The 27,622-nt window shown below is 41.3% G+C and overlaps 1 protein-coding gene across 1 annotated transcript in view; it reads right to left on the minus strand.

The window, feature by feature from the left end:
* The window catches only part of FAT2 (FAT atypical cadherin 2), a 107,994-nt gene that overhangs the window by 47,322 nt on the left and 33,050 nt on the right, over positions 1 to 27,622 (minus strand). The window contains exons 2-7 of the mRNA XM_075210095.1: positions 20,060 to 23,332; positions 17,957 to 18,271; positions 4,595 to 4,656; positions 3,435 to 3,746; positions 2,829 to 3,039; positions 2,242 to 2,381 (exon numbers count right to left, since the gene is read on the minus strand). Coding sequence (XP_075066196.1) covers positions 2,242 to 2,381; positions 2,829 to 3,039; positions 3,435 to 3,746; positions 4,595 to 4,656; positions 17,957 to 18,271; positions 20,060 to 23,318 — 4,299 coding nt within the window. The 5' untranslated portion in view covers positions 23,319 to 23,332. The remainder of the gene's footprint in view (positions 1 to 2,241; positions 2,382 to 2,828; positions 3,040 to 3,434; positions 3,747 to 4,594; positions 4,657 to 17,956; positions 18,272 to 20,059; positions 23,333 to 27,622) is intronic.

Genomic DNA, 27,622 nt, shown 5'->3' on the forward strand with positions numbered 1-27,622 from the left:
GCTGCTGTTAGGGCAATTTATCCTTAAGGGTAGGGTGTCATAGACAGAGTGACCCTAAACTGGCTTTGTCCATTTTTCATAATATTGTACAGTCTATAATGGCTGAATTTTTTAGTATTTTATACAAGTGGAGGGGGGCCTAGAGAGACAGAAACCAAACTGGCTTTCTCCATGTCAATTAATATTGTACAGTCTATAATGGCTGAATTTTTTTGGTATTTTATACAAGTGGAGGGGGGCCTAGAGAGACAGAGTGACCCCAAACTGTCTTTCTCCATGTCAATTAATATTGTACAGTCTATAATGGCTGAATTTTTTAGTATTTTATACAAGTGGAGGGGGGCCTAGAGAGACAGAAACCAAACTGGCTTTCTCCATGTCAATTAATATTGTACAGTCTATAATGGCTGAATTTTTTGGTATTTTATACAAGTGGAGGGGGGCCTAGAGAGACAGAGTGACCCCAAACTGTCTTTCTCCATGTCAATTAATATTGTACAGTCTATAATGGCTGAATTTTTTAGTATTTTATACAAGTGGAGGGGGGCCTAGAGAGACAGAAACCAAACTGGCTTTCTCCATGTCAATTAATATTGTACAGTCTATAATGGCTGAATATTTTGGTATTTTATACAAGTGGAGGGGGGCCTTGAGAGACAGAAACCAAACTGGCTTTTTCCATTTCTTTACATATTTAACTATAAGTGTAGGGTGTAATATACATTCAAAGACGATGGCTGCATTGCCAATATGCATAGATGGAGAGGAAGACAATCTGTTTTGTGTGTAGAATAGGCCTACCAACGAAGAATTAAACTGTTTTTTTGGATGATTTATTACCTCAACAATTAGATTACTTGTCTCTAAAACAGTTGGAGCACTAAATTGGGTTAATTTAGGCCCAAAAACATGGATTTTCCCAAAAAATAGCAAAACAAAACCAAACAAAACCAAAACCAAAACCAAAACACGCAATGGCGGTTTTGCAAAACCAAAACCAAAACCAAAACACGACGGTAATCCAGATCCAAAACCGAATCCAAAACCAAAACACGGGGGTCAGTGACCATCTCTAATCAAAATATGAACCAATACCTCATGTTTTCATTTTGACAGATACACACAGATATGCAGTGTAAAGGATAAGTGCTGACAACTACAAAAAACAAATTGAAGTACCAACAAAACCAAGATGAGGAGCATCAAAGAGAATAAACATCTTCCAAATAGCAATATAAAACGATGCATCAACTATTACAACTATTATTATGGAAAACTAAGTACACGGTAGTCTGCATTTATAAAGACTACGGTCCGGGTCTCATCCTGAGGCAGAACAAAGTCCCAATAAATATGGAGGGGTGTTCCCACAGCCTTGTTACACCTCCAGCATGTGTTAGTAACACCTGGATACATCTTAGAAAGTAGGTCAACGCACCGGTATCATCTGGTAAGAACTTCATATTGTGCCTCTGTAACCACTGTGCTGAGCGAACAAGCGTGTGTCATTTGGAAAATAATGGACCAAACACGTTCCCCAAATGGACCACCCAAATCTCGCTCCCAGTCACTCTTGTAAATTAAAGTAGCAAGCAGAAAAGATTTTCTATTAGCAATTTGTAGATGCAGAAAAGCAAATAAGATGGAGACATGCGTGTCAGACACATCTGTTGAAAAAGTGCTCGTTCTCTACCAGCCCCCCTACGAAGGTCTGCCGAGCTCAAGAAATGTTACCTGTAGATAATGCCAGATTTCAAAATTAGGTATTTCCCAATTGGTCTGAAAGTCTCCAAAAAAGGATACACCCAAACGACCTACCAGCACGTGTGATCTCAGTTTCAAATTTAAAGACCCCAACCGTGAGTCCCAGAAGGAAGTTAGGGTTGGCAAGCAGTGTCAGAGGAGAAATGAGATAGGAAACATGCGTTTCCATCCAAGTTTACCACACCTAGCTAAGGTAGGGCCGATGGCTGGATGATGGATAAGAGGTAACTTGGGCAGTCAAGGTAAAAGAGCTATGGGACATTGAAGAGAGTTTTCTTCTATTTCCACCCACTGCTTGTCTACCTCTGACCTCGTCCACTCCAGAATCCTACCGAGCATGAGGGCATCATAATAAGTTTAGAAAAATAGGGAGTTGCCTGCGTGTATTTTTTAACTACTTCACAATAGGAGACACTACAACGGCAAATTAAGTACCCTCTGTGGAAGAATAGCAAAAATTACAAAATTAAACTTTACCTGGGTGCTTATTGCATGGGATCCATCTGTAACCTGCACAGTGAGGTTATAAGATGACTTCCTGCTTGCCTGTAAGGGTCGAGCAATAACCAAACCACTAGTGCTCTTGTCAATATCAAAATCCAGGTCATCATTGCCTCCTGTGGTAGAAAGAGGAATAGCATTTAAGTCCAGGCACTTTAAATTTAAAAATGTTTGCTGCCTAACTGTTAATACTATAGGCAATATATGTATTATCTGTAAACTATAACATATTCTCTTTAATTATCTGTCTATCTAGATGGATGCACCCGCAATGAAGTCAGAGCCCACCGCTAAGTGGAAGGATATAAAAGGTGCAGAGACAAAAACAACGACCCTCTGGAGAAGACAAGCAGATTAAGTAACCCTTGTAGGTACTAGTCAAAGTTACTAGCCAAAGCAAAATATTAGTATTATTCATTCATCTCTTAATATTAATAATACAATTAAAATGTCCAATTTCTAAGCTACAAGCTTGGCTGCAGCCATCACGGTTCTGATAATATATAACAGATTTACAACATTGAAAATACCTGGTTAATGGTTGCTAATAAACTTGACTTTACCTATGATGTCAAACCAACACCAACTGTACATGGGCTCAGTGCTGATCAGTCCCAGCATGTGGTTCACAGGATCTGTTTCCATAACTTGGAAGTTAAATTGAGGTTCATCGAATGCTAAAGCCTCATCCGAAGGTCTAGGGTTTGGGATCCAATGGATGTGCAGTCTCACGGAGGAAGATCGAGAGGGGTTGCCGCCATCTGTTGCTTTTATCTGTAGGTATTTCAACACAGTCATGCATTGCTGAATGTATAATTGGGCAGATTATAACAAATGTATAAGTGGTTAAAGGACAATGGTCAATGTTAGCCATGCCGATGATCACAATTCTCGATTTTTGCTTATTCCAAGGGCTAAATTAATATTGATGGAAAAGCAGACCTAGGCCTTTTCACTACGTGAGATCCCTCTACCAGGACTTTTTAGATAGCTATTTAAATATTTGTTTTATTACACTTTACACTCATGAGGAAACATTGCATGGCTTTTATGTACTAAGCCAACCATATGCCAAATGAAATACAAAGGTATAATAATAGGAGCTATTGCAGTTCAAATTTGGTTTCTCATCAGTTTATTTTCTTTTGCCAAGTTTCTTCCTGACTCACCGTCATTATCTCATACTCTCCAGCTGCAAACTTGGCGATGGAGGAGATGACACCGGTGGTCAAGTCAATGGTAAACTTTTCTGCAGTTTGTTCAACTATACTGTATGTGACTTGGCCATTGATCCCTTTGTCTCTGTCCATAGCTATGAGCCTGTAGATGGGAGCAGGTTCAGGAGAAGCAGCATGTTCTGGAAGTTTAACAGTGAAGAGTTTCTGTGAGAATGTTGGCGTATTGTCATTCACATCTAAGACCTGTAGGACAACCCGGGAGGTTGACTGCAGAGGAGGCGTCCCGTTATCCGACACAGTAACCTGTGGGAAAAAACGATTACGGATGATGTAGTTAAAGGGCAGTTGTACTTCAACCATTTGGCAATTCATGTTGCTTTTGTTTTAGCAAAACTTCTTTTCCATTTCCATTTTCAACATTCATCATTATCATCAGCTATTTATAGCGCCACTAATTCCGCATTCACATCAGTCCCTGCCTGATTGGAGCTTACAGTCTAAATTCCCTAACATACACACACAAAGATTAAGGTCAATTTAATAGCAGCCAATTAACCTACCAGTATGTTTTTGCAGTGTGAGAGGAAACAAGAGCACCCAGAGGAAACCCACGCAAACACGGGGAGAACATACAAACTCCACACAGATGACTCCATGGTCGGGAACCAAACTCTTGACCCCAGTGCTGTGAGACAGAAACGCTAACCACTAAGCCACCGTACTGTTTATCCATAGACATAATGTTGACTTTTCTCCCACCTAGAGCTTACTAGTAGAGTAAATCTGGGATGATCCTGGCAGTACTTTCTCCTACAAGATTTTTTTTACATGCCCTATACATTACCATACACTGCCAAACCTACATTCTGTCAATTTATGCTTTGCTCTCCTTAATGACTCAGGCCCAATATGTTCATTACCAGACACTGTCTAAGGTTTGCAACAATGGTCATTTATTAAACCATATGTGGTCACAATATGTAAAACTGGAGTAAAATTGTGTTTTCAACAGGAGTTTAAATAGAGTTCTGGACTGGACATAATATACAGCCACGGGTCTACTGGTGCTGCATTATTCCAAGGTTACATGATTTTATTAATGACTGTACCACACACAACAAGGTTATACAGCACATAGAATGTTGACGCACCTCAAGAACGTGCTCCTCTCTATTCTCCCGGTCTAGCTGTTTCTCGGTGGTAGAGATCAAACCTAGGCAGAAAAACACAAGACGTCATGTTAAAACTTAATGTCAGAACTTTATATGGGAACTCCACCCTTATCCCCAAAATAAAAGACTGCCACACAACTGTTTTAGGTTCACTTTCATCCATGTTCAGGGGCACATTTAGCCAGGCTGGGCTCAGCAGCCTATTAGGAACATTTTAAAGGAAAAAAATGCAGATCGCCCAGTAACCCAGCCTAAGTTAGCCCACTATGGCACTGGTCCACTCCTGTCAATGTTGAAATCTCAACTAACTGGAAGCTGCCATGAATATGTGTCTTACAATCTGCGGTATTTTGCGGTGAATACAGCAACCAAAGAACAGTCTACAATAATGGAAATGTTCTTTTTCACCTTTTTTTAATTTATTTATTATTTTGTTTTAAAAAAATGGTCGAACCAGTGAGGTAGGTTAAATAATGTGTTCTGTAGCATACAGTGCTGCTAAATGGGCAGTTTATTTGTTGATACAAGTCAGTAATTAGGGGTGTAAGGTTAACCAAATAGCTTTCATTTTTCTAGTGGAAGTTAGAGAATAAAGGCAGATGTGTGATTCCTATTATTTAATGCAAATGTGCACTATATGCAAATGTCAGGAACTGAAACCTGTTGAAACCAAGCACCGGACACTGGCTGTATATTACCCTGTGCAGACGTCTCTCTATGCTATGTCATGTTACGTGTTTCACTTCACCCCATGTCTGCCAAACTGCCGTCCTTGTGATACAGTACAATAAATTTCATAACTGTGAATTGTTTATACAGCACTTAATTTTTTTTTTTATCTTCAATGAAACCAGTGCAATGAAACAGATTTTTAGTTTGATAAATGTCTGCGTGCTCTTTTGATTTTGGCCGCAAACAGTCCTACACGTTATAAGCAAGAACAGAGGGTGCTTACAGGAGCCCAGAGCAGACTAGACCAGGCATTGACATGTCTACATGTCTAGTAGTTGTGGGGACAAGTTTATAGACGTTTCCAAAGCCTCATAGTCTTGGGGCCATATACAGTGGTCAAAGTGGAAATTTAGATGTGACAGTATGGAAAATATGTGAATGGTATTTGACAGCTTTACAATGAAGGCAGTAGGGGAAGTGGCAGCTTGGCATAACACCATATACTAGACCATCGACCCCTGTACAGTGGTTAGCATTGCTGCCTCAGAGTCTTGGGGTCACAGGCTTGACTATGACCACGATCCTCTCTATGTGGAGCTTGTGTGGGTTCTTTCCCACAGTCCAAAATCATACTAGTCCTCTACCACTGACGGCCCAAAATGATTAAGATGCACAATTTGATTAGGTGTGTGGTTACTAGGCAATATAGGGTCCTATTGTTCTTCATAAAGAATCTGTACAATTTGGCCAACATTGTGATTGGGTGAGATGTAAATCAAGTTGTTCAGTGACCAGGAAGAATGACTGGAGCTAAAGATGTGTAGCCAGCTTAAGTGTAGGCAAGCATATAAACCTTTCTAAGTCCAAGGCACTAAATATGGAGGGTACAGAGTACATGGGTGTTACAAGCCTACCTGCCCTAAGGTACAATTTGAAATTAATAAATTATGATTTCTCATATGTTACATTATTCAGCCCTTTGCAACTATCTAAAAATATATTGAGCTGAAGGGAGCCCTTAGCAAATGCCTACATAGCCCAGAAAACTTTAGTTATGCCAATCATCATCACCATTTATTTATATAACACCACTAATTCCGTGGCGCTGTACAGAGCACTCACTCACATCAGTCCCTGCCCCATTGGAGCTTACAGTCTAACTTCTCTAACATACACACAGACAGAGAGAAAGAGAGTCTAGGGTCAATTTGATAGCAGCCAATTAACCTACCAGTATGTTTTTGGAGTGTGGGAGGAAACCGGATTACCCAGAGGAAACCCACGCAAACATGGGGAGAACATACAAACTCCACACAGATAAGGCCATGGTCGGGAACTGAACTCATGACCCCAGCGCTGTGAGGCAGAAGTGCTAACCACTAAGCCACCGTGCTGCCAATGCAATCTCAACTTACCTTAGGGGCACTACCAATGCAACAAGACTGACTATGACTTGGGAATCCAACATATTGGGGCCATCATCCTATTCTAAATAATAGACCATAAAAAAAACTTATTTTCCTTCCATTTCTGCAGCACTAGATTGACACTTGATTGTTCTTAACAAAAAGTATATGCAGGCAGATCTCTCTTTATATACACTGGTACATTACACAGTCTTGAAAGGACACAGCTGTGTGGGAGGGGAGCTTTGTGCCTACAGCAATAGTGAATAGCTGCTTGGCATTGTTCGAGCCGCACTCCTGTTGGAACAGGTAAGACGGGGATCAGCTGTGTATTGTTATTTGTTAAGCAGAACCTTTCACCAGAGGTTGCTGGGCTGTCTCTCTGTGTGAAAGAAAGCCAAGAATTTTAGGGCTTAACCTACTTTAGGCAGGAGAGGCCATCAATGCCAAATTTAAAAAGAAATAGTTCCCCGTGATACACTGCTTACTATTACAAATATGTGGAGTCTGTAGGTACAGGGTGCAGGTAAGCAGAAAATAGATTTACCTAACCCCTACCATGCTCCTCTACAAACAAATCAAAAGGAGAAATTTGGATTTAATTCACTATGGTTTCCAGACTTTATGTAGCGTACTAAATCATTTACTTAACGGATCTGGGACAAATATGTTAAGCATGCAACCTCTTGTCTGTTTCTTCATCCTTTAACACTGTCTTGTAGCTTTGCATCGATTTGGCTCAATGTGAACGTCTGCTAATCACCTGGTATGATGTATTATATCAATTGTGTGTTTGGGCTTCTGTTAGATCTCTCTTAATGTATATCTGTCACGTACACACAGTGAGGTCATCTGTGAAGCATGAAGCTGTCGAGGTGCAGCCCAAAATGCTCTTTGATAGTGCAGTGTACCCCAATTTGAGCAAGCGCTTCTACATTTATGCAGAAAGAGCACAAGTTACTGAGCAAGGTTGCAGCGCCTGCTTAAGAGCATAAGTTTGCACCTGCTCATGGGAGTTGGGAGCTCCTAGTTTTGTGGAGCAGAATAAAAATGAAATTTCATGTTATCGAGTGAGATTATTGAAATGAGATAAATGTGTGAAGATGACACATTGTTAGGGGCGTTCCTTGCTTTGACGAGGGATCTAACAATTGAGCCCCAGTGTTTTTACGCATAGGGCCTTGGTAGGAAGCGCATGAGCTCCCGGACCCGCACTGACCAGTCTGGGTCTGGTTATCATTATGACAGGGGGAACCACACTCTGGGGGTTTCCATGTTAATAATATAAACCAACCCTATACTATACTACACTTTACTATAGCAGGGGATCCCACGCTCATTGTCCCCCTGTTTTAGTAGGAACTAGCCCTGGCTGTCTAGTTTGGGGCTGGTTACTATAGCAGGGGATCCCACGCTCATTGTCCCCCTGTTTTAGAAGGAACTAGCCCTGGCTGTCTTGTTTAGGGCTGGAAACTATAGCAGGTGATCCCACGCTCATTGTTCCCCTGTTTTAGTAGGAACTAGCCCTGGCTGTCTTGTTTAGGGCTGGAAACTATAGCAGGTGATCCCACGCTCATTGTTCCCCTGTTTTAGTAGGAACTAGCCCTGGCTGTCTAGTTTGGGGCTGGTTACTAGAGCAGGTGATCCCACGCTCATTGTTCCCCTGTTTTAGTAGGAACTAGCCCTGGCTGTCTAGTTTGGGGCTGGTTACTATAACAAGGGATCCCACGCTCATTGTCCCCCTGTTTTAGTAGGAACTAGCCCTGGCTGTCTAGTTTGGGGCTGGTTACTATAGCAGGGGATCCCCCACTCATTGTTCCCCTGTTTTAGTAGAAACTAGCCTTGGTTGCCTAGTTTGGGGCTGGTTACTATAGCAGGGGATCCCATGCTCATTGTTCCCCTGTTTTAGTAGGAACTAGCCCTGGCTGTCTAGTTTGGGGCTGGTTACTATAACAGGGGATCCCACACTCATTGTCCCCCTGTTTTAGTAGGAACTAGCCCTGGCTGTCTAGTTTCGGGCTGGTTACTATAGCAGCGGATCCCCCGCTCATTGTTCCCCTGTTTTAGTAGAAACTAGCCTTGGTTGCCTAGTTTAGGGCTGGTAACTATAGCAGGTGATCCCACGCTCATTGTCCCCCTGTTTTAGTAGGAACTAGCCCTGGCTGTCTAGTTTGGGGCTGGTTACTATAGCAGGGATCCCATGCTCATTGTTCCTCTATTTTAGTAGGAACTAGCCCTGGCTGTCTAGTTTGGGGCTGGTTACTATAGCAGGGGATCCCCCGCTCATTGTTCCCCTGTTTTAGTAGAAACTAGCCTTGGTTGCCTAGTTTGGGGCTGGTTACTATAGCAGGGGATCCCATGCTCATTATCCCCTTGTTTTAACAGCCTTGGCTGTCTAGCCTCTGGCTGTTTTTAACTGGGTCATTCCACATCAGATCAACCAAAAAAAATGAAATGTCCACCCCCCATCTCAGATTTCTACGAAATTTTTTTTAGTTAAGAGAGGATGTCAAAACAACTATTTCTGCCAAATATCTTGACTGTCTGAGAATTAGTTGATTAAATATTGATTTTTCAATTTATTAAATAATTTACTAATCGCGGCTTCTTTATCCAGTTTATTTGAAGTATTACGGGTGTTTATTAAGGAATCAACACAAAATTTGGACCCCTAAGGTAACTCTTCCTCCTAAATCCAAAAATCCAAACCAAATTACTTTATCTGCCTCATGTAAACTGGATAAAGAAGCCGCGATTAGTAAACTATTATTATTATTATTATTATTATTATTATTATTATTAATTTTTATTTATAGGGCGCCACAAAGTATCCGTAGCGCCGTACAAGGACAAACAATGGCACAGTACAAGGTGAAACAGCACAGTACAAGTAACAGTAATCACTATAACTCTGGGGGGTCAGGCACAGCATGAAAGAGAGGGAGGGAGGGGAAAAGTGAGTATAGGCAGGTAACTATGGCCCAAGAGGGTGGGCACGGATGACAGGTTGAGAGTCACTGAGGGGAGCGGAGAGAAGCGAGAGGAGACAGAGGGCAGAGGGACTGAGAGGAGGTGAGCTGAGTAGCTGGAGAGCGCAGTTAAAAGTGATGGAAACAGAAGGTAGGAGAGCCCTGCTCAAAGGAGCGAACAATCTAAAGGGAGGGGAAGACAGACAGACACATGGATGAGACGGAGAGACGGGAGAAACGGAGACGGAGTCGAGGAAGGGGGAGAAGGGAAGAAGGGATGAGAAAGAGAGGTAAACGACCGGTGGGAGTTTAGGCATGAGACTGGAAGGCTTTAAGGAAAAGGTGGGTTTTTAATGTTCGTTTGGAAGAGGACAGAATAGGAGAAGTTCTGATGGAGCGGGGGAGCTTGTTCCAATGGAGGGGAGCGGCGTGGGAGAAGTCTTGGATACGTGCGTGAGAGGAGGTAATCAGAGGGGAAGAGAGGCGACGATCGTTGGACGATTACAGTGAGCGGGAGGGAGTGTGAATAGAGATAAGGTTAGAGATGTAGGGAGCAGTGGAGTTGGCGAGGGCCTTGTAAGTCAGAGTGAGGAGCTTGAAAAGGATTCTGTAGGGGAAGGGGAGCCAGTGAAGGGCTTGGTAGAGTGGGGATACAGAGGTGGAACGGCGAGAGATGAAAATAAGCCTAGCAGCGGCGTTAAGTACAGATCTAGAAGAGCGAGATGAGAGAGGGGGTGGCCGATAAGGAGAAGGTTGTAAACTATTATATTTAATCAACTAATTGTCAGACAGTCAAGGTATTTGGCAGAAATAATTGTTTTGACATCCTCTCTTAACTAAAATATTTTCATAGAAATCTGAGATGGGTGGTGGACAACCCTGGTTGAGCTGACATGGAATGACCCAACTAGAAGACGAGGACCCCAGGATTCATGTTTCCCTGCGTTATTGGTAACTATTACAGACTGTTTAGAGGTGGGGCTGGTGGAAAAATTAATTATGGTTGGGGGTTACACTGCCCATATTTTTATTTTTTTATGTATGCCGCTTTTTATGGCATTTATGGCACCATTTATTTTAATAGCCCATTCATTTTAATGGGATTTCTATATGCAGCACATATGCTGGAAACCCCATTCAAATGAATATGAAAAGCTCTGTATTGCATGCGTATGTATTGCATGTAAACCACATATCAAACACTTTATCAGACACATTGCGTTAATATTCTTTTACATGCAGTTTCAATTTGAATTTTTTTAATGCAAAATCCACCACAGTGGGCATGGGCCCACAGTGGGAATTCAGAAGCGCACAGTGCTTCATAGACAGGTCTTTAGTTACTGAAGCCCTTGCCTGAGAACTGAACAAACCTTTCATCACTTGACCTGTGACCTAACTAACTAGTCAGCTGGGGCTTGTGACTGTCAAGCGGCTCTTTAAATTATGCTACTGCACAATACCATTATCACCAAGTAAAAGAAAGACTTTCAGGTGGCAGCTTAGTGGGTCATAAGAATAATCCCCAATCATTTTTGAAGCTGTCAATACATAATGCGCGGCTTTGTAAAAGGCGACTCACACACGTTATAATGTCAATTATTTAAGAAAAACTCCTGTGCTACTCACATATTGGCCTATACTTACATTGTGCAATGCTGTAATTTACAAAGTCATATTGCACTACAGGCACCTCGCGTGTCTGGCACACAAAGTGTAAATTTCAGGTTACTTTCATCCTCACTGCACAGCATGAAGCTCATCCAGCCACATACCTAACATTGCATAAACTTCATGTCGAATAAGGATAATTGATCACTGGTTTATATAAAATGCAGAATGGACCAGGATTACTAAGCTGTGGATTTTTAAGGACGCCATAGACCATCTAGGGTTTAAAATGAACATCTTGTGGACTTGGACATCAATCCCTTTAACACATGTTGGATATACAGAATTTATAATGAATGGAGATCAGGTTGGATGTATCATGGACACATACTATTGGTCTGCAGCCTTAGCTGTAGTGTATAGTGGCTATCTATCCTTTGTATATTTATACCAATGGCCAGTTTTGACTTAAAAACAGTCATGGGCCCTAGCCAATGCTCAAAGCATGGGCCCTCATTCACATAGTATTATCGTGATCACCCACTAAAACACACATAATTGTTTATTTCATGTCAAGGTCATGCTTACACCACTGAGCTTAAATGGGGAAGGCCTAGCACTGTATTGGCCCTGGTTCAAGGCTTTATTATTAATAACTGCAACTGCCAATGACAGACTACAATGACCATTTGTTGGTGTTAGTGCAGCCATCTTGACCCACTGATGAAAGCAGAGCTGAAACGCTGATAAAGTCTGAGCAGCACACTTTCAAAAAAGTTTGTTGGCTCAGACCAGCCACTAATGAGCTCAGGTATAGAACCCATTCTGGAAAATGTCAGAGTTGACAGATTCCGAGCCCAGGCCTGTCAAAAACTGTCCTTTTTGTAGGATCTGAAATGGGAAAGTGACCTATTGGGGGCAAATAGGCTACAGGTTTGAGAAACACAGCTGTAATAGGTCAATAGACAAGGGCAACAGAACCTAAAACTTGAGTGGCATTTTACTGTTAGAAACATGACAGAATGATGATGTAGTCAGAGGTTAAGCAGTGCTAATTGTAACTATTTGGTCATAATCATAAATGATTAAAAGACACAAAGCCTATTGTGACGAGTGAACTTACATTTTCTATACCCTATTGTTTGGCTGCCCTGCATTACAACATGTGCCCTGAATTTTAGGCAAAAATCTCCTCCTGAATGAAAATGACAAATGATGTTGTTTTCACGTCTCAATTCCGTACTTGTGTAATTGAGGGAGTCGGCAGTTAAAATGTGTGTTTAAGAAACAAAAGCCTGGAGGATTTGTGTGAGATGAAAAGTCTAATGACAGGTTGCTACATGTAGAGGTAACAGCATGCAGAACACTACATAGCTTGTTCAATGTACTCAAAACCATACAAGGAGACAAGACACACGTTGTTGTGTCTGTGCTTCTTTACCTATCAACAACTTAATGGAGTATATAGAATAACACAGTCCTATGTGCACATGTGTGAGGTAACACCATACTTGCTAACTTTTCCTCGTTGGCTTCAGGGAGATCCCGGGGAAGGTGGTCGTGCGGGGGCGGGGCTTGATGAGTCGCATCATTTTGACCCTGCCCCCTCACAATTTTGGTCAATTACAGCAGGGGGCGAGGCTAGGATGACAATATTTGCATCAATAAGCCCCACCCCGTCTATTGCGGGGGCGAGAATTGGGTGGTTGCCCTGCTCTCCCGGGAGCCCGGAAGGTCTCCTAGAAATGCTGGAGCCTCCCGGATATTCCTGGAGAGTAGGCAACTATGCGTTAAAGAAAAGCAGCTAATGAATCTCTAGAGACTGAAGTGTCTTTTACATTTCTGTCTCCATTACTCCATTACTGAAGTCATATTGTCTTACCTGTTAGTCTTTGATTAAATCTTGGTCTCCATGAAAATGGCCACCTCCATAGGCATCAATACATGGACATAGTACACAGTTTCTGAACTGTGCCATCATGCCACAGATGCCGAAGCCAACCACGTCTTGTACTGACTCAGCATCAGGGAGAATGCCAGACTCTTCAGGGAGTGAGGGAGATCACCCCTATTTCAGGGTGTCTCCCTGACATTCAGGGAGAGTTGGCAAGTATGGGTAACACATAGGAACCACATTTGTTTTTCCTTCATATTAGAATCTAATTGGTTGTTATGGGAAGCAACACAAGGGCACATTGCTCTATGTTATTAAAAAAACAATATACTTAATCTGATACTTCCCCACTCTCCAGGAATGCTCGGGAGACTCCTGAATTCTGGCTATTTTCCTGCATCCTGTCCGCTTCCTAATGATGGGAGCCTCTGTGACATGATTTGATTCATTTCGGCCCCACCCCTTGCTACAAAATGTCGCTTCTGCGTCATTGTGTTGTGGGGGCAAGGCCAAAATGATTAAATTCACCTCGCCCCACCCCCTTCCATCCTTACACTTAACCTCCCCTCTGGGTCTATCGGAGTCATGCTGGGACTAGTAGTCCCAAGGCAGCTGGAGAGCCACAGGCAGCCAACCACTGCACTGAGCTAACAAAAACAAGGAGCATTGTTAATATACAAAATAACCCGTATGTTTGTAAAAAATTAGTACCTCCAAAAAAGTATTGATTGATTTTGTGAAAACAAAATAATTTCAATTGACCAAATTGTGCTGTCATTTATTAAAGAACTAATGAAAAAAACATATTTTTGAGCGGAATTCAAGGACATTGGGGTGTATTTATTATCTGTCTCAGGCAATAATGGATATTCTACAGGAGATAGGGCTTAGCCCCACACATCACGAGGTCACCGGCAAGATTTGCTGCATTTCTCAAAGCATCCGAGGATGGTGATTACAGAATATAATTAATGAAACATGTTTTATTGTTTAAATAAAGCATTTCTTTATTAGGCAATGGTTTTTAAATATATTGTTTAAATATTTTTAATCTATGTTTTACCATTTTTTTATTCTTTTACAAAGTGAAACTAAAGACCCAAGTCGCACATGCGCGGACCGGTTAGCTGGGCAAGCGATAAGCTAATCGTAACCGTTCCAGACCAGTATTGCCAAGGCAGCTGCCGCTGTGATATTTTATTGATAGATTGCGGCGATAAGTGATTTTCCATCGCTGCAAAAAGCGGCGACAGGAAATCAACCTCATCGGCAAATTTTAGCAAATAGACCCCGAGTTAAAATAATTCAAGGCCTAGAGTGTGCCAGGCTTTCTTACGGCTGGAAACGGTCCATTCTGCTCGCTGACCTGTTTCATACAAGTTGTTGATGCGCTCCCTCTGTAAACTTTACATTCATGGAAAATGGAATTAACACCCAACTGGCAACCCGAGAAACCAGAGAAGAGACTGGCAAGGAATGTTACTGCCATCAGTGATCCTGAACAAGAACAAGCACAAAATCCTAAGAGGAGCCCAAACTTGCCTTGCACCAAAATACTTATATTCTATGTATATACATATGTTACAAGTGCTATAGTAGTGACCATGGCACACATGAAGTAATTTATGCATACGTACCAATCGTGCCCAGGTAAACAAGAGAGAATATGACGTTTTTATCACCTTATATTCATATTGTGCCAACATATTCCTCACCACTGTACATTCAGAGAATTTTATTCACGCTCATTAGTCCATGTTCCAGAGGAGCTTGCAATCAAATATCCCTTCCACGGATGGTCAGGTCAATCAATCTGCCAGTTTGTCATTTGACCACTGGAGGAAATTGGAACCAGCCATCATTAACACGGGAGAACATACAAACTCCAAGAAAACCAACCCAAGACCTCGGCGGTAGCAGAGACACTAACCACCCAGTTATGTCTATTAGAAAACATACAAACTCAAAGGAAACCAATCCAAGGTCCTAGCGGTTACTGCAACACTAACCACCCAGGTATGTCTATTGGAAAACATCTGCCAAAGAGTTTTCTTACTACTCAACGATCCACCTTTGGTCAAGGAGTGATAGTGGTCTTCTTACGTTTCCTTTACTGTCACTTAAAAAGTGACATGCATATATGTAAGCTATCCGGTAAAATATATGCTTATATCCCTTCGATAATAGTGATGTCACTTCCATAAACTATAACTTATATTAAGAAAATAGTGATGTCACTTGTGGAACATGACTCATTTTGAACATGTCCATGCATAACTCGTCGTGAAAGTGAAACACACCTGGATACAAGAAGCACTAGATAAATGTAATTTGCTTTCTTCAAAATTGAAACTTGAGTATTGTAAAGAATCTACCCCTTACTATTTGGTCTATATAAAAGCACACTTTAATATGGCAGGGAAATCCTTGTTGGCTTGTAATATTCTTTTATTTTACAGTAGAGCGCAGAATTATTCCCATTATAGAGGCTATATGTCAAATAACACTTACTGCACTTCAAGCATCTGTCCTCACAACTTACATTCAGTTTCCTAGAAACTGGAGCTGTGTATTGGGAATGTCAAGGCCCGCAATGCATTTTTAAAGACACCTTTTGTTCCGCAATAATGCCCTCATGAAAAAAAGATAGGTTGCAAATTATGCAACTGTAATATAGGGTGAAAGTGTAAGCATGTAAGACAAACATTTTCAGCAATGTCACTCTGCTAATCTGTTTCACAGTACACATTGGATCAGAGTGAGGATCAGTGTACGGTTTGGGGAGTGGTGACATGGATGAGTCAGATTAGTTAGGGAGAAGTCAAGGGAGCAGGAGAAGTTTAAAACATGATGAATCCAGTACAATCTGATTCATCTGCCGAGGGGGATTCAAACTTATGAACTGATCTCTTTTTTACAGTGCGACTGTCTACAAATAAAGTTTTAAAAAATGTATTGCTTCTAATGGAGTTTAGATGCAAGAGTCACACAGGAAGCAAAGGAACATTTTGAATCGGTAGCAAAACTACAATCATGGCCAAAAGTTTTAAGAATGACACAAATGTTATTTTCACAAAGTCTGCTGGCTCAGTTTTCATGATGGCAATTTGCATATACTCCAGAATGTCATGAAGAGTGATCAGATGAATTGCAATTCATTTTAAAGTCCCTCTTTGCCATGACAGTGAACTTTATTCCCAAAACAACATTTCCACTGCATTTAAGCCCTGCCACAAAAGGACCAGCTGACATCAGGTCAGTGAATCTCTCATTAACACAGGGGAGAGTGTTGACAAGGACAAGGCTGGAGATCACTCTGTCATGCTGATTGAGTTAGAATAACAGACTGGAAGCTTTAAAAGGTGGGTTGTGCTTGATATGATTGTTCTTCCTCTGCTAACCATGGTTATCTGCAAGGAAACATGTGCAGTCATCATTGCTCTGCACAAAAAGGGCTTCACAGGCAAGGATATTGCTGCAAGTAAGATTGCACCTAAATCACCCATTCTTGATGATCTGATAGATCATCAAGAACTTCAAGGAGAGAGGTTCAATAGTTGTGAAGAAGGCTTCAGAGTGCCCAAGAAAGTCCAGCAAGCGCCAGGACAGTCTCCTAAAGTTGATTCAGCTGCGGGATCGGGGCACCACCAGTGCAGAGCTTGTTCAGGAATGGCAACAGGCAGGTGTGAGTGCGTCTGCACATACAGTAAGGCGAAGACTTTTGGAGGATGGCCTGGTATCAAGAAGCCCAGCAAAGAAGCCATCCAGGAAAAGCATCAGGGACAGACTGATAATCTGCAAAAGGTAAAGGGATTGGACTGCTGAGGACTGGGGTAAAGTCATTTTCTCTGACGAATCCCTTTTCAGATTGTTTGGAGCATCTGGAAAAATGCTTGTCTGGAGAAGGAAAGATGAGCGCTACCATCAGTCCTGTGTCATGCCAATAGTAAAGCATCCTGAGACCATTCATGTGTCGGATTGCTTCTCAGCCAAGGTACTGTGCTCACTCACAATTTTGGCTAAGAACACAGCCATGAATAAAGAATGGTCCCAAAACATCCTCCAAGAGCAACTTCTCCCAACCGTCCAAGAACAGTTTGGTGATGAACAGTGCCTTTTCCAGCAAGAATGGGTGGCCATCAGTCAGTATGTGGCCCAGAAGTTGATTGACAGCATGCCAGGGCAAATTGCAGAGGTCTTCAAAAAGAAGGGTCAACACTGCAAATATTGGCTCTTCGCATAAACTTAATGTAATTGTCAATAAAAGCCTTTGACACATGAAATTCTTGTAATTTTACTTCAGTATACCATAGCAACATCTGACAAAAAGGTCTAAAAACACTGAAGGAGCAAACTTTGTGGAAACCAATACTTGTGTCATTCTCAAAACTTTTGTCCATGACTGTATGTTTTTTTTTAACTCTTATAAAATGCAAATAGATTTTCCTTTTGCTGGCTCTTTGTGCTCTTAGCGAGTGAACAATGCATTTCTCACAATAGTGGGTCAGACATGTTGCCTGAGTGATATTGGCGAGAATACAGGGAAATAGAGACATCACTAAGGGCTCATACACATTAGCACATGTGGAGCTTCTCCAGCTGCCTCCCAAACAAACTTTACTAAAAACAGCCTATAAATAGCTTTAGTAGAATTATTTAACTGCTTAAAAACGCATAAAAAAAGCAACAGTTACAACAAACTATTAAGTACAAAAAGTACATAATAAACAAGTAACAGTCATTAACTGTCATTGAGCTGTTAGACTGTCAGGTTTTAAATCCTACTTACCCGTATTTGGGTTCAGTGTGAAAAATCCTTGACTGTTCCCACTAGAGAACTGGAAGGAAAGTTTGCCAGCTGAAACGGAGTCGGCATCCGTGGCGTCCAGGTGAAGGACGGAGACATTAGGTGAAGAGTTTTCAGACACTGAGGCATAAAACACGGCTTTGGAAAACTGAGGGATGTTATCATTGACATCTGTCACTTCAATGTAGACCTCAGCAACAGAGAACAGAGGAACGGAACCCAAGTCTGTAGCGTAGATGGTCAACCAGTAACGTGAAACGGATTCTCGATCTAGAGGAGCCTCTGTCCGGACAGAACCTGAAAAGTGAGGTCATTGCTGTCATTACTTAGAGCAGCTGAATCATAATTAGGTCACACATTTTGCAATACACAGTATTGTACTTATTTTTATCTCTAATTCCCAAGACAGAAGAAAGAATTGTTGAGGACAAATATGGGGGATTTATAAAGCATTAAGGGAGAGTCTCTCTCTCTCTATATATATATCTATATATAAATATACTGGGTGGGGCTCAGATTTCCATTCCTATTTAAAAATAGCCTTTAATTTTAGACATCAACATTTGAAATCAGTTTTTATCTAGAGAGAAAGAGGGCAAAACTATTGCAGTTGGCTTTAGTTCTGCAGTCCAGCATTGTACCTTATGTGCACTGTGTAAAATTAATTACAGGAACTCACTCATGCCCTGTGATCCACCAACAATTCCTACATATATGCACGATGAAAAGATGCGGCTCATTGTGGAGTAGTGCTGGCGACTGTATTTTGCATGTGCGCAAGCAAAGTGACACTGTAGCAACACCTGTGTACATCTGACATTTGCCCAATCCAACCATAAAATAAACACCGGCAATGCTCATTTCTGCCTCATAATAAGCCATTTGTGGAAGTAAAATTATAAACTCTACTCTTAGATTTTGCAAATTCGCGCTGTGCATGCCCACAAAGAGGACTGAGAATATGCGCCAATGCAGACTTGTGTGTATCTGTCACTTGCGCCTCATTACAACTGGAGAGTGATAGAAGTGAAGGGGACGAGATGTGCAAACGCAGACCAAGTACAATAAGGGCTCGGTGAGTCGCCTCATTTTGACCAACATGACCCGATTCACCGCAAACTGTCCTCCCATCCTTCCCACTTTACTAGGAAGTGGGCAGGATGCGGGAGGATGGCCTGCCCTCCTGGGAGTCCAGGAGACCTACCCAGATTTTCGGGAGTCTCCCTGAAATTCCGGGAGAGTGGGCAGGTATGATTTACTCGCATTCCGCGTCCAACTCTACATCAGCTTCCGCGTGTTTTCAATGTACTGTTACGGCCACTCTGGACGTTTTGAGAACAATAAGCTCCATCTTTAGATTAAAGCAGGCAAGTATAATGGCTGTAAGTATGTGCAAGACAGCTGTGCCCAGACCCACGTCTTGTGCTGCATGTAATAAATAACCCTAATAGGCTACAATATTTAATTTTATTTACTGGGTCTCATGCGGTATTTGAATCTTGGTAATTTAGACACACAAATGCCCTACATCACGTTTTCAATTCTAAAAAATGGGAATCTGACATGGAAAACAGATACAGTTGTATACAATCAAAAGCTGTTTAAAGATATCTATATCCATAAATATGCTTTAGTGATATTGCTAAGTACATTTACTTCACACTAAAGTGTAATAGCTGATACACAAGTAAATACAATCTAACGGTGGCCACTTTAGCTCATAACTGGTCATTTGGCCTGGTCGGTGACCAACTGGAACTTTGATCTGTTTTGTCACACATGAATTTGGCCATCAGTGAATGAGCAAATCTTAATCTAATTTGGTCATACAGACAGTGAACTAATTTGCACTGATCAAGTTATTTGGCAATCAGGCAGAACCAGTGGTTCATGTGCTTTAGAGGTCCATTTTGCAAGCAAACCGCTCAACACCTGATCGATAGCAATCAGATTTTGATCTACCTGCTTGGTCATTTTGGCCACGCATTCTGATATTTGTCATGTCACAAGAGGACATTGAGATGATCATACAGGTAAATCTGTCCTTGTAAATAACATTCACAACAAGTATAAAATATAACCCACCTGTCTCTTCATCGATGCTGAAAACTGAGAGGTCTGTTCCATCCTTTATTGAATAACGTATTTCACCATCTTTTCCCTTATCTTCGTCCTGAGCTGTAATGGAATGCACTAGAGTTCCGGGCGGTGAGTTTTCCAGTACTGACCAATGAAAGACAAACGATTGAAACAAAGGTGGTTGCAGGTTTTCATTGACATCCAACACTTGCACCTCCACATGGCACACTGAAGAATGTGGAAACGGGTGGCCGGCATCTGTAGCTCTGACGGTCAGGTTGTAGAATGACTTCTTCTCAAAGTCAAGTTCGTTCTCCAGAATCAAAGCCCCTGTCAACTTATCCACACGAAATATCCCTTGTTCGTCGTTAATTAGAGAATACGACACTTCTCCATTAGGGCCAGTGTCGAAATCCTGAGCATCCACAAAATATAAAACAGTTCCGGCAGGAATGTCCTCTGCAATTTTCACATTGGCAGTTACTGGCTGACAGTATGGCGCATTGTCATTGACATCTTCTAACGTTATAGTAACATCAGTGACAGCAAAAAGTTGTCTGTCTTTTTTGGGTTGGTCTCTCGCCTCTACTTTCAGTTTATATTTTGGCATCAGCTCTCTGTCCAACATGCTCTTAACTGTTAAGTCACCTGTGACACTATCAATGGTAAACTTCTCTGTTGGCGTTAGAAGTGAATATCTTACCCTACCATTGTCTTCCTTGTCAACATCATCAGCCTTTATTTTAAGGACAACACTGCCTATCTTAGCATCCTCTCGTAACACCACACAATACCCCGATGATGGAAATTTGGGCTCATTATCATTTACATCCAGTACATTAATGGCTAGAATTTTCCAAGAGGACTTTTGAGGAGTCCCAAGGTCATAAACAGTAATATTAAGGATATAGGAACTTGTGGTTTCATGGTCTAAAGGTGAAGAAACAGTCAACTCGCCTGTTTCCATGTTAATGTCAAAGCAACCATCATCACTTCCTTCAGATATCACATAGACTAGTTTGCCATTGAAACCGCTATCCAGGTCAATCACAGAGAGCTGAGCAACAGTAGAGTTGACAGTAATGTTCTCAGCCACATCAACAGATACTGGGAAATTGTCATCAAACTGGGGAACATAATTGTTTATCGGGTGGATGTTGAAAGCTGTGTCCTCCTCATAGATTTGATTTTCAGTCTGTAAATTAAATGAATTTTTCATGTTCTCCATTATTTTGTTTACCACCCCTGTCTCTTCACAATGAATAGACTTTGGAGAACCTTTGTCTAATATTGTGATGTTGACAACTGTAGGTACAGCATTATTTTCTCCATCACTAGCAGTAATAACTAATGAGTAGAAGGAAGGCAGTGCAGATAGTGGACTATAAAAGTCCCCTCTAACTGTAATATCGCCAGATGTGGGGTCTAACCTGAATTTCTGTAGCTCATTACCAGAAAGGATCATGTACTGTATAGTCTGAAGCTCATCTACATCCACCGCAGAGAGTTCAACCACTTTCTCCCCAATGGACATGTCTCTTGGAATGCTTATATCGCAGTTGATTTTCTCAAAAACAGGAGCATTGTCATTCAAATTGTTAAGGATGAGGGATATGTAAACTTCAGTTTGCCTACGGAATGGTGCACCCAAGTCTGATGCCCAGACCTTTAAATTATATAACCTTTGATTTAGCTCATAGTCGAGCATCCTACTGTTGGAAATAACCCCTGTAAATGGGTCAATGATAAATGGAGAAGATTTTGAACCAACCAACTTGTAGGTGATGTTCCCATTGTTTCCCTGGTCAGCATCAGTGGCAATAACTTGTAAAATCCTTGTTCCTTGAGGGGCATTTTCATTAAATGTGCCCTCATATTTAGACAGAGAGAACACTGGGTAGTGATTATTACAATCTATGAGGTCAACAGTAATGGAGGTAGAGACCTGTCCATCGAGTGCTGTAATTTCCAAATGGAATTGAGACTGGTCTTTTATATCCATATGTTTGCTGGTGGTGATCAAGCCAGTTTTAGCATTAAGCTTGAACTTGTCAGTAGAGGTTTTAAAATAATATTCCACAGATGGAACTGCTGGAATAATTTTAACTACCATAACATGACTGCCAGGTGGGGCACATTCGCTTATCTGTACTTTATAAAGGTCCATGTCAAACCTTGCCAAAGCATATCTCCATGGCGGAATGTAAATGGTTTTAAGAGGGGAATAAACAGGTGGCTTGCTCTTGTCTTTAGCTTGAAGGCTCAGATTAAATCCTTGAGAGTGTTCCAGCCAGTTAATCTGCGCAGTGGACACCACAGTAAATTCATTTTTCCCTACATAAGACCTTAGAACCTTGAAATAATTATTTGGATCTCCATCTACAATCTCCACAGAATTTATGCTGCACTCTGGATCTGCTAAATCCATGACTACAGTGGCATAAAGAAGCCTCTCCGACGAGTCAGCCGTGGCTATCGTTACCGAGGAAATGACAGGTGGCTTTCTCAGAGCTGGTTGCACCGAGACCTCCAGAGAAGCCACATTCCCAAACCCATTGCCCTCTGAAATTTTTCTCATGCGGTCAACAGCTAGAATTTCAAGCTTGTGGAAAGTTGTCTGGGTTGCATTCAACTGGCCAATTAACATGATAATACCACTCGTTGGATGGACACAAAAGAATGGGGACTTTGTGTTGATGGTGTAGTAGAACATAGAATTCTGGCCCAAGTCGGCATCTGTAGCACTTATCTTACCAATGACCGTTTTAAGAGGAGCATCTTCATTGATTGTGAACTTGTAAGATGTTGTCGAGAAAAGAGGCCTCAGATCATTTATGTCCAAAATTTGAATGACAACTTTAGTCCGTATCTCATGCTTCAGTGATTTCTCAGAAGCATGGACGAGCAACTGATAATTGTCTTTGACTTCCCTATTTAAAAGGGCTGTATTGCCACTCCGTATCCTTATTCGTAAAAAACAGAAATCCCCAACCACAAGCTCCTCTGTTTTGAAGAGACCACTAGGGTCTCCAGATACAATCCGGTACTTTACTGTCCATTGAGGGTCCTTCAAATAAACACCCATTTTCACCCTGCTCACTACATAGGTTTTGGGAGCAGAGTTTTCATGAATCGTTGTATGGTAGAAATTCTGGGTGAAACCGAAAGATGAAGCGTCCTCATTGTTTGGACTTTGTTGGCAAGATGTGTAATGAATTAGCAATATGGCAATGCCCAGGACTTCTTGGATGGTGAAGTTGACCATTGTGCGATGGCTCTCTAGAAACACATAAAAACAGATATTATAAACTTATGTCAGAACAATATTTAACAGAAGAATTTACTTTAGTCACATAATCGAACATTGTAGATATCGTTGATCATTCATAGGAAACCTTCAATAAGAAATATATAGCTAAGAAGCATCTGCAGTGGTGAAAGTTGTCTATCCCTAATATATATATTGTTTAGGTTGAACTTATAATTTTATAGTTGTCACCCCAACATAAAACGCCACCGGTGCAATTGACCTTATCTTATAATAGATTGGAATCCTTGCAAGTACATTTTTATTCTTCCTAACAAAGCTACAGTGTTACGGGACACCTTTATTTTTAAATGGGTACCGGAATGCATTGCTTAATCTGTGTCATTACCTCCCTTCGTTTAAAATGCCACTTGGAAAGGAAAAGGAGGAGGTACATTGACAAAGAATGGGGATTTTAGTATTAAAATAAAGATGTCATTGTCATTAGTAGCTTTAAGATGAACAAAAAAAGTCAATTACAAAATGTTCTCTTTTTTTTGTCAGATGAACAATGGGACTCAATATAGTTTAAGGTGGACTCTATAATCCCCTGTATTGCAAAAGTGTAGTGCATTACCAACTAAAACAAATTATTAATCATCATTGAAATATTTATTTAATACCCAACCATTAGTACAAAAGCGGACCCCCATCAGCATACAATTTTACAATAAAAAAAACTACCTTTACCCTCTGTTCATGTCATACATCATTTGTTTTGTTCCGTGATCCACTATGTCTATAGTGCTGTGTAATATGTTGCCACTTTATAAATTCTACATAATAACAACAACAACAACATCAATTCACTAGGAACTATCCCAGAAAATAATATAAGAAAAGAAAAACTGTTAAACTAAGAGAAGTTGAGATCATTAGTAAAAAAAAAAGCCTGTTAAATATATTGTTTTATAGATTGCTACTTAATATTTTTAAGAACAGAAACCACCACTGAAGGTCGTGAGTACATATAACTTTTATTATACACATTTTATATAAGTCTTGATTAAAATTATACCATAGCCCATCGATGGAACTATATACATTGTAGGTGGTGTATGGTGATAGATTACCATCCACTCCGTTGCACCTCTCACTTGCACACAATGGAGGCAGCCATTTTGTGGACTGAACCAATATTTGTGAAAATGCATTCCATAACTTCCCAAGGAACAGTGACATCACTCTGACCCAGGGGCATGCTGGGGTGGGAAGCATCTGCCCTCTAGGCAGGTCTCATAGTGGACTATCTTGGGCTGGGACACTGGGCCACCTGCATTTTTCTTCCTTTAAAATGTTCCTAAAAGGCTGCTGAGTCAAATCTTTAGTTTGCCAGCCCTCCCCTGCTCTGACCCATTCCACCTGTATGAAATTAGTCTGTTCCTGAAATTGGCACTGACTGTATATGAAATAACCTGACCTCAGCTGATTAAGTGATGTAAAATTCCTGTTTTATATTAGTCAATTTATTGAGTCCAAGCTAAGCCACGAAAAAAGTCAATGCTGACTTCAGGAGCGGAGCAATATCTACTGGGTGACACGGGTCATATTGACATTGTACTTTCTGCTTCATGCATCAGTGATGTCATCAGATTCTAGTGATCTGATAGGCTGAATATTGGACAAACGCTCAAAATGGCCACCTCCACTATGTAAACAGGACAGGTACACTTTAAGTGGATCTCTTAGCTATATCCTGGAATTCTACATTACGTCAGCTTTTAGATGTTGTACAAAGAGGTTGATTTCACTGCTACTTTCTGCACACAATATAATTATAAAACTGGCTGGATCAGTATCCACAAAGAACTGAAAGGTTCTGTGCTGTACCAAACTTTTGACGCCACAGGCAAAAAAAACAAGAACCTATTGAGCTATAGTGCTGACTAAGGCCACTCAGTATTGAAAAACCTGTCCTTCTTAATTAGGAACATCGCCAAGATACGCCCTTATTCCTGTGATTTCACTTCTAGAACATGAGCTTAGCCTTTTATTCTCTTTCACTTATCTTTCCTCCCCGTGGTCATACTTCAGGTTGCGACAAGTAAATCAGTGCGCAGCTGTGATGTCTTTACAAGTATACATTGCTTTATGGATTATTAGGCTATCTTATAATGTCCTGCTCTGCACAGCCCTCACCAGTTACATGTGCTCTGCCCTGTCCCGATTAAGGAACAGCAAGCAGTGGCAGAGTCTGAGGGACTTTTCCCGGCACAATGCACGTGTCGAACATTTCCTTCTTTAACAGCAAATAAAAATTATTTCTATGAGCAGAATAAACTTATCTGCATTGATACAGTAATTGAATAGTGGGATATATATTTGAAAAAAGGTATCAAAAGAAGAGGTGGGTGATACTCGATGACATCATTAAGTGGGTGGGGCAATGTGTTTGATCATGCTAGTTGTGTTTTCAGCGCACAGACATCGTGCCGCGCACATTGCCCGCAATGATGGTAGAAATGTCCACTCATTTTCCCTTGTGAAATGAGCGGCGACTTCAGTCAAATCTGCGTTGCGAAGTGGCTCGCAGACATTCCGGAGACACATCGCGGATAACTGAATCTCCCACACAGTGTTTACTGGGTAATGCGGGCGTGGCTTGATGTAATTTGCATCATCACAGCATATCTCTTGTGCCCTTGAGAGGCAATTGCCTACTCTCCTAGGGAGGCTGGGAGGTCTCCCTCTAATTGGCAGAGGCAAATGCAGGATTTGTAGAGGGGGGGTTTCCACACCACGCCGCCAGTGGGCGTTACCAGCATGCATGGGGGCGTGGCTATAATTTTAGACAGTGCTTGGCTGCTCTCCAACTCTTCCTATCCCCATAATATACATGGGCAATGCTGCCTGCACTACTGTTTTGTACATGCAGCTCTCCCTTTTCAAGCAGGGCTGTGTGAAGGCGGAGGAGTGTCCAGACACCTCAATTATACAGTGCCCCAGGCTTGGAGGGGGGTTTCTGGGCACTAGGAACCCCCCCCCCTCGGTTTGCCTATGAATTGGGGAGTCTCACTGACATTACGGGAGAGCAGCCAACAATGCATTATATTGTCTTTTGTGATAGAACAGGACTGGCGGAGCCACAGGTTGTTCAAGGCTATTAAGGAGTAGCAAATGAAGAGAGGGGGGTTTAGGGAGCCAATGGTACATGCCGACACACTCCAATATTGTAAATGTGTCCTTTACTCTGACATTATGTGAGACCGATTTCCCCAAACTTTAGGCCAAACTGTTGGTAAAAGACAAAGTTAATATCAAACAGCTGGTGCATGCTTACATCCATCTTCTCTGCGTAAAATGGATCAAAGCAAAAAGCTACAGACTTCCTCCTCTTTGACAAACATCAAAGTATTTACTTTTCTTTCTTTTGGACACCAGTGTATTAAATTCTTGTTTAAATATTCTTTTTTTTCTTATCTCCTGCAGAAAAACACAAACTTATAATAAAGTATCATTGTTTATTAATTGTATTATATATTTCCCCTAACAGAACCTCTGAAAGCCTCACCTTACCTTAGATATATCGGCATTTTTGCAGTCTTTTGAACTTAATGGAGGTCATTTAATCAGCTCAGTGCTGCGCAGCCTGTGGGTTGGGACCTGAAGTGGGGTCTCGGAAACTGTTTTCCGAGTCGCCTGCTTGTCAAATAGTACATGTCCTATTTATATCCATCTCTTTGGAGGTCCCAGAACAATTGCCCACTGAAACTTGGAGAATTGCAAACTAAGGGCTAGATTTACTAAGCTGCAGGTTTGAAAAAGTGGGGATGTTGCCTATAGCAACCAATCAGATTCTAGCTGTCATTTTGCAGAAAGCACTAAATAAATGAAAGCTAGAATCTGATTGGTTGCTATAGGCAACATCCCCACTTTTTCAAACCCGCAGCTTAGTAAATCTAGCCCTAAAAATGAGTGGTGATTGTAGCATGAGGGACACTGAATACAAGTACTACAGAGAAACATTTACCCATAATCCTTTGCGACAAACAGCTTTGCTTAGTACTGCCATCTGAATTGTTATATTTTCCCTTCAAACCATGTGCTACCCCTTTAATTAAATATCACCTTTCCATGTTTGTCTTACAATACTGCTTTTTGGAGCCTCATTCCTGTCAAATTGTCAAAAGAGTAAAGAGACATGCAAGGGGACAATCTTTTGATATATCACATTTGTACATCATCATCATCACCATTTATTTATATAGCGCCACTAATTCCGCAGCGCTGTGAAGAGAACTCACTCACATCAGTCCCTGCCC

The sequence above is a fragment of the Mixophyes fleayi genome, chromosome 4 (genome assembly GCF_038048845.1).
Source record: "Mixophyes fleayi isolate aMixFle1 chromosome 4, aMixFle1.hap1, whole genome shotgun sequence".
NCBI classification, from domain to species: Eukaryota; Metazoa; Chordata; class Amphibia; order Anura; family Limnodynastidae; genus Mixophyes; species Mixophyes fleayi.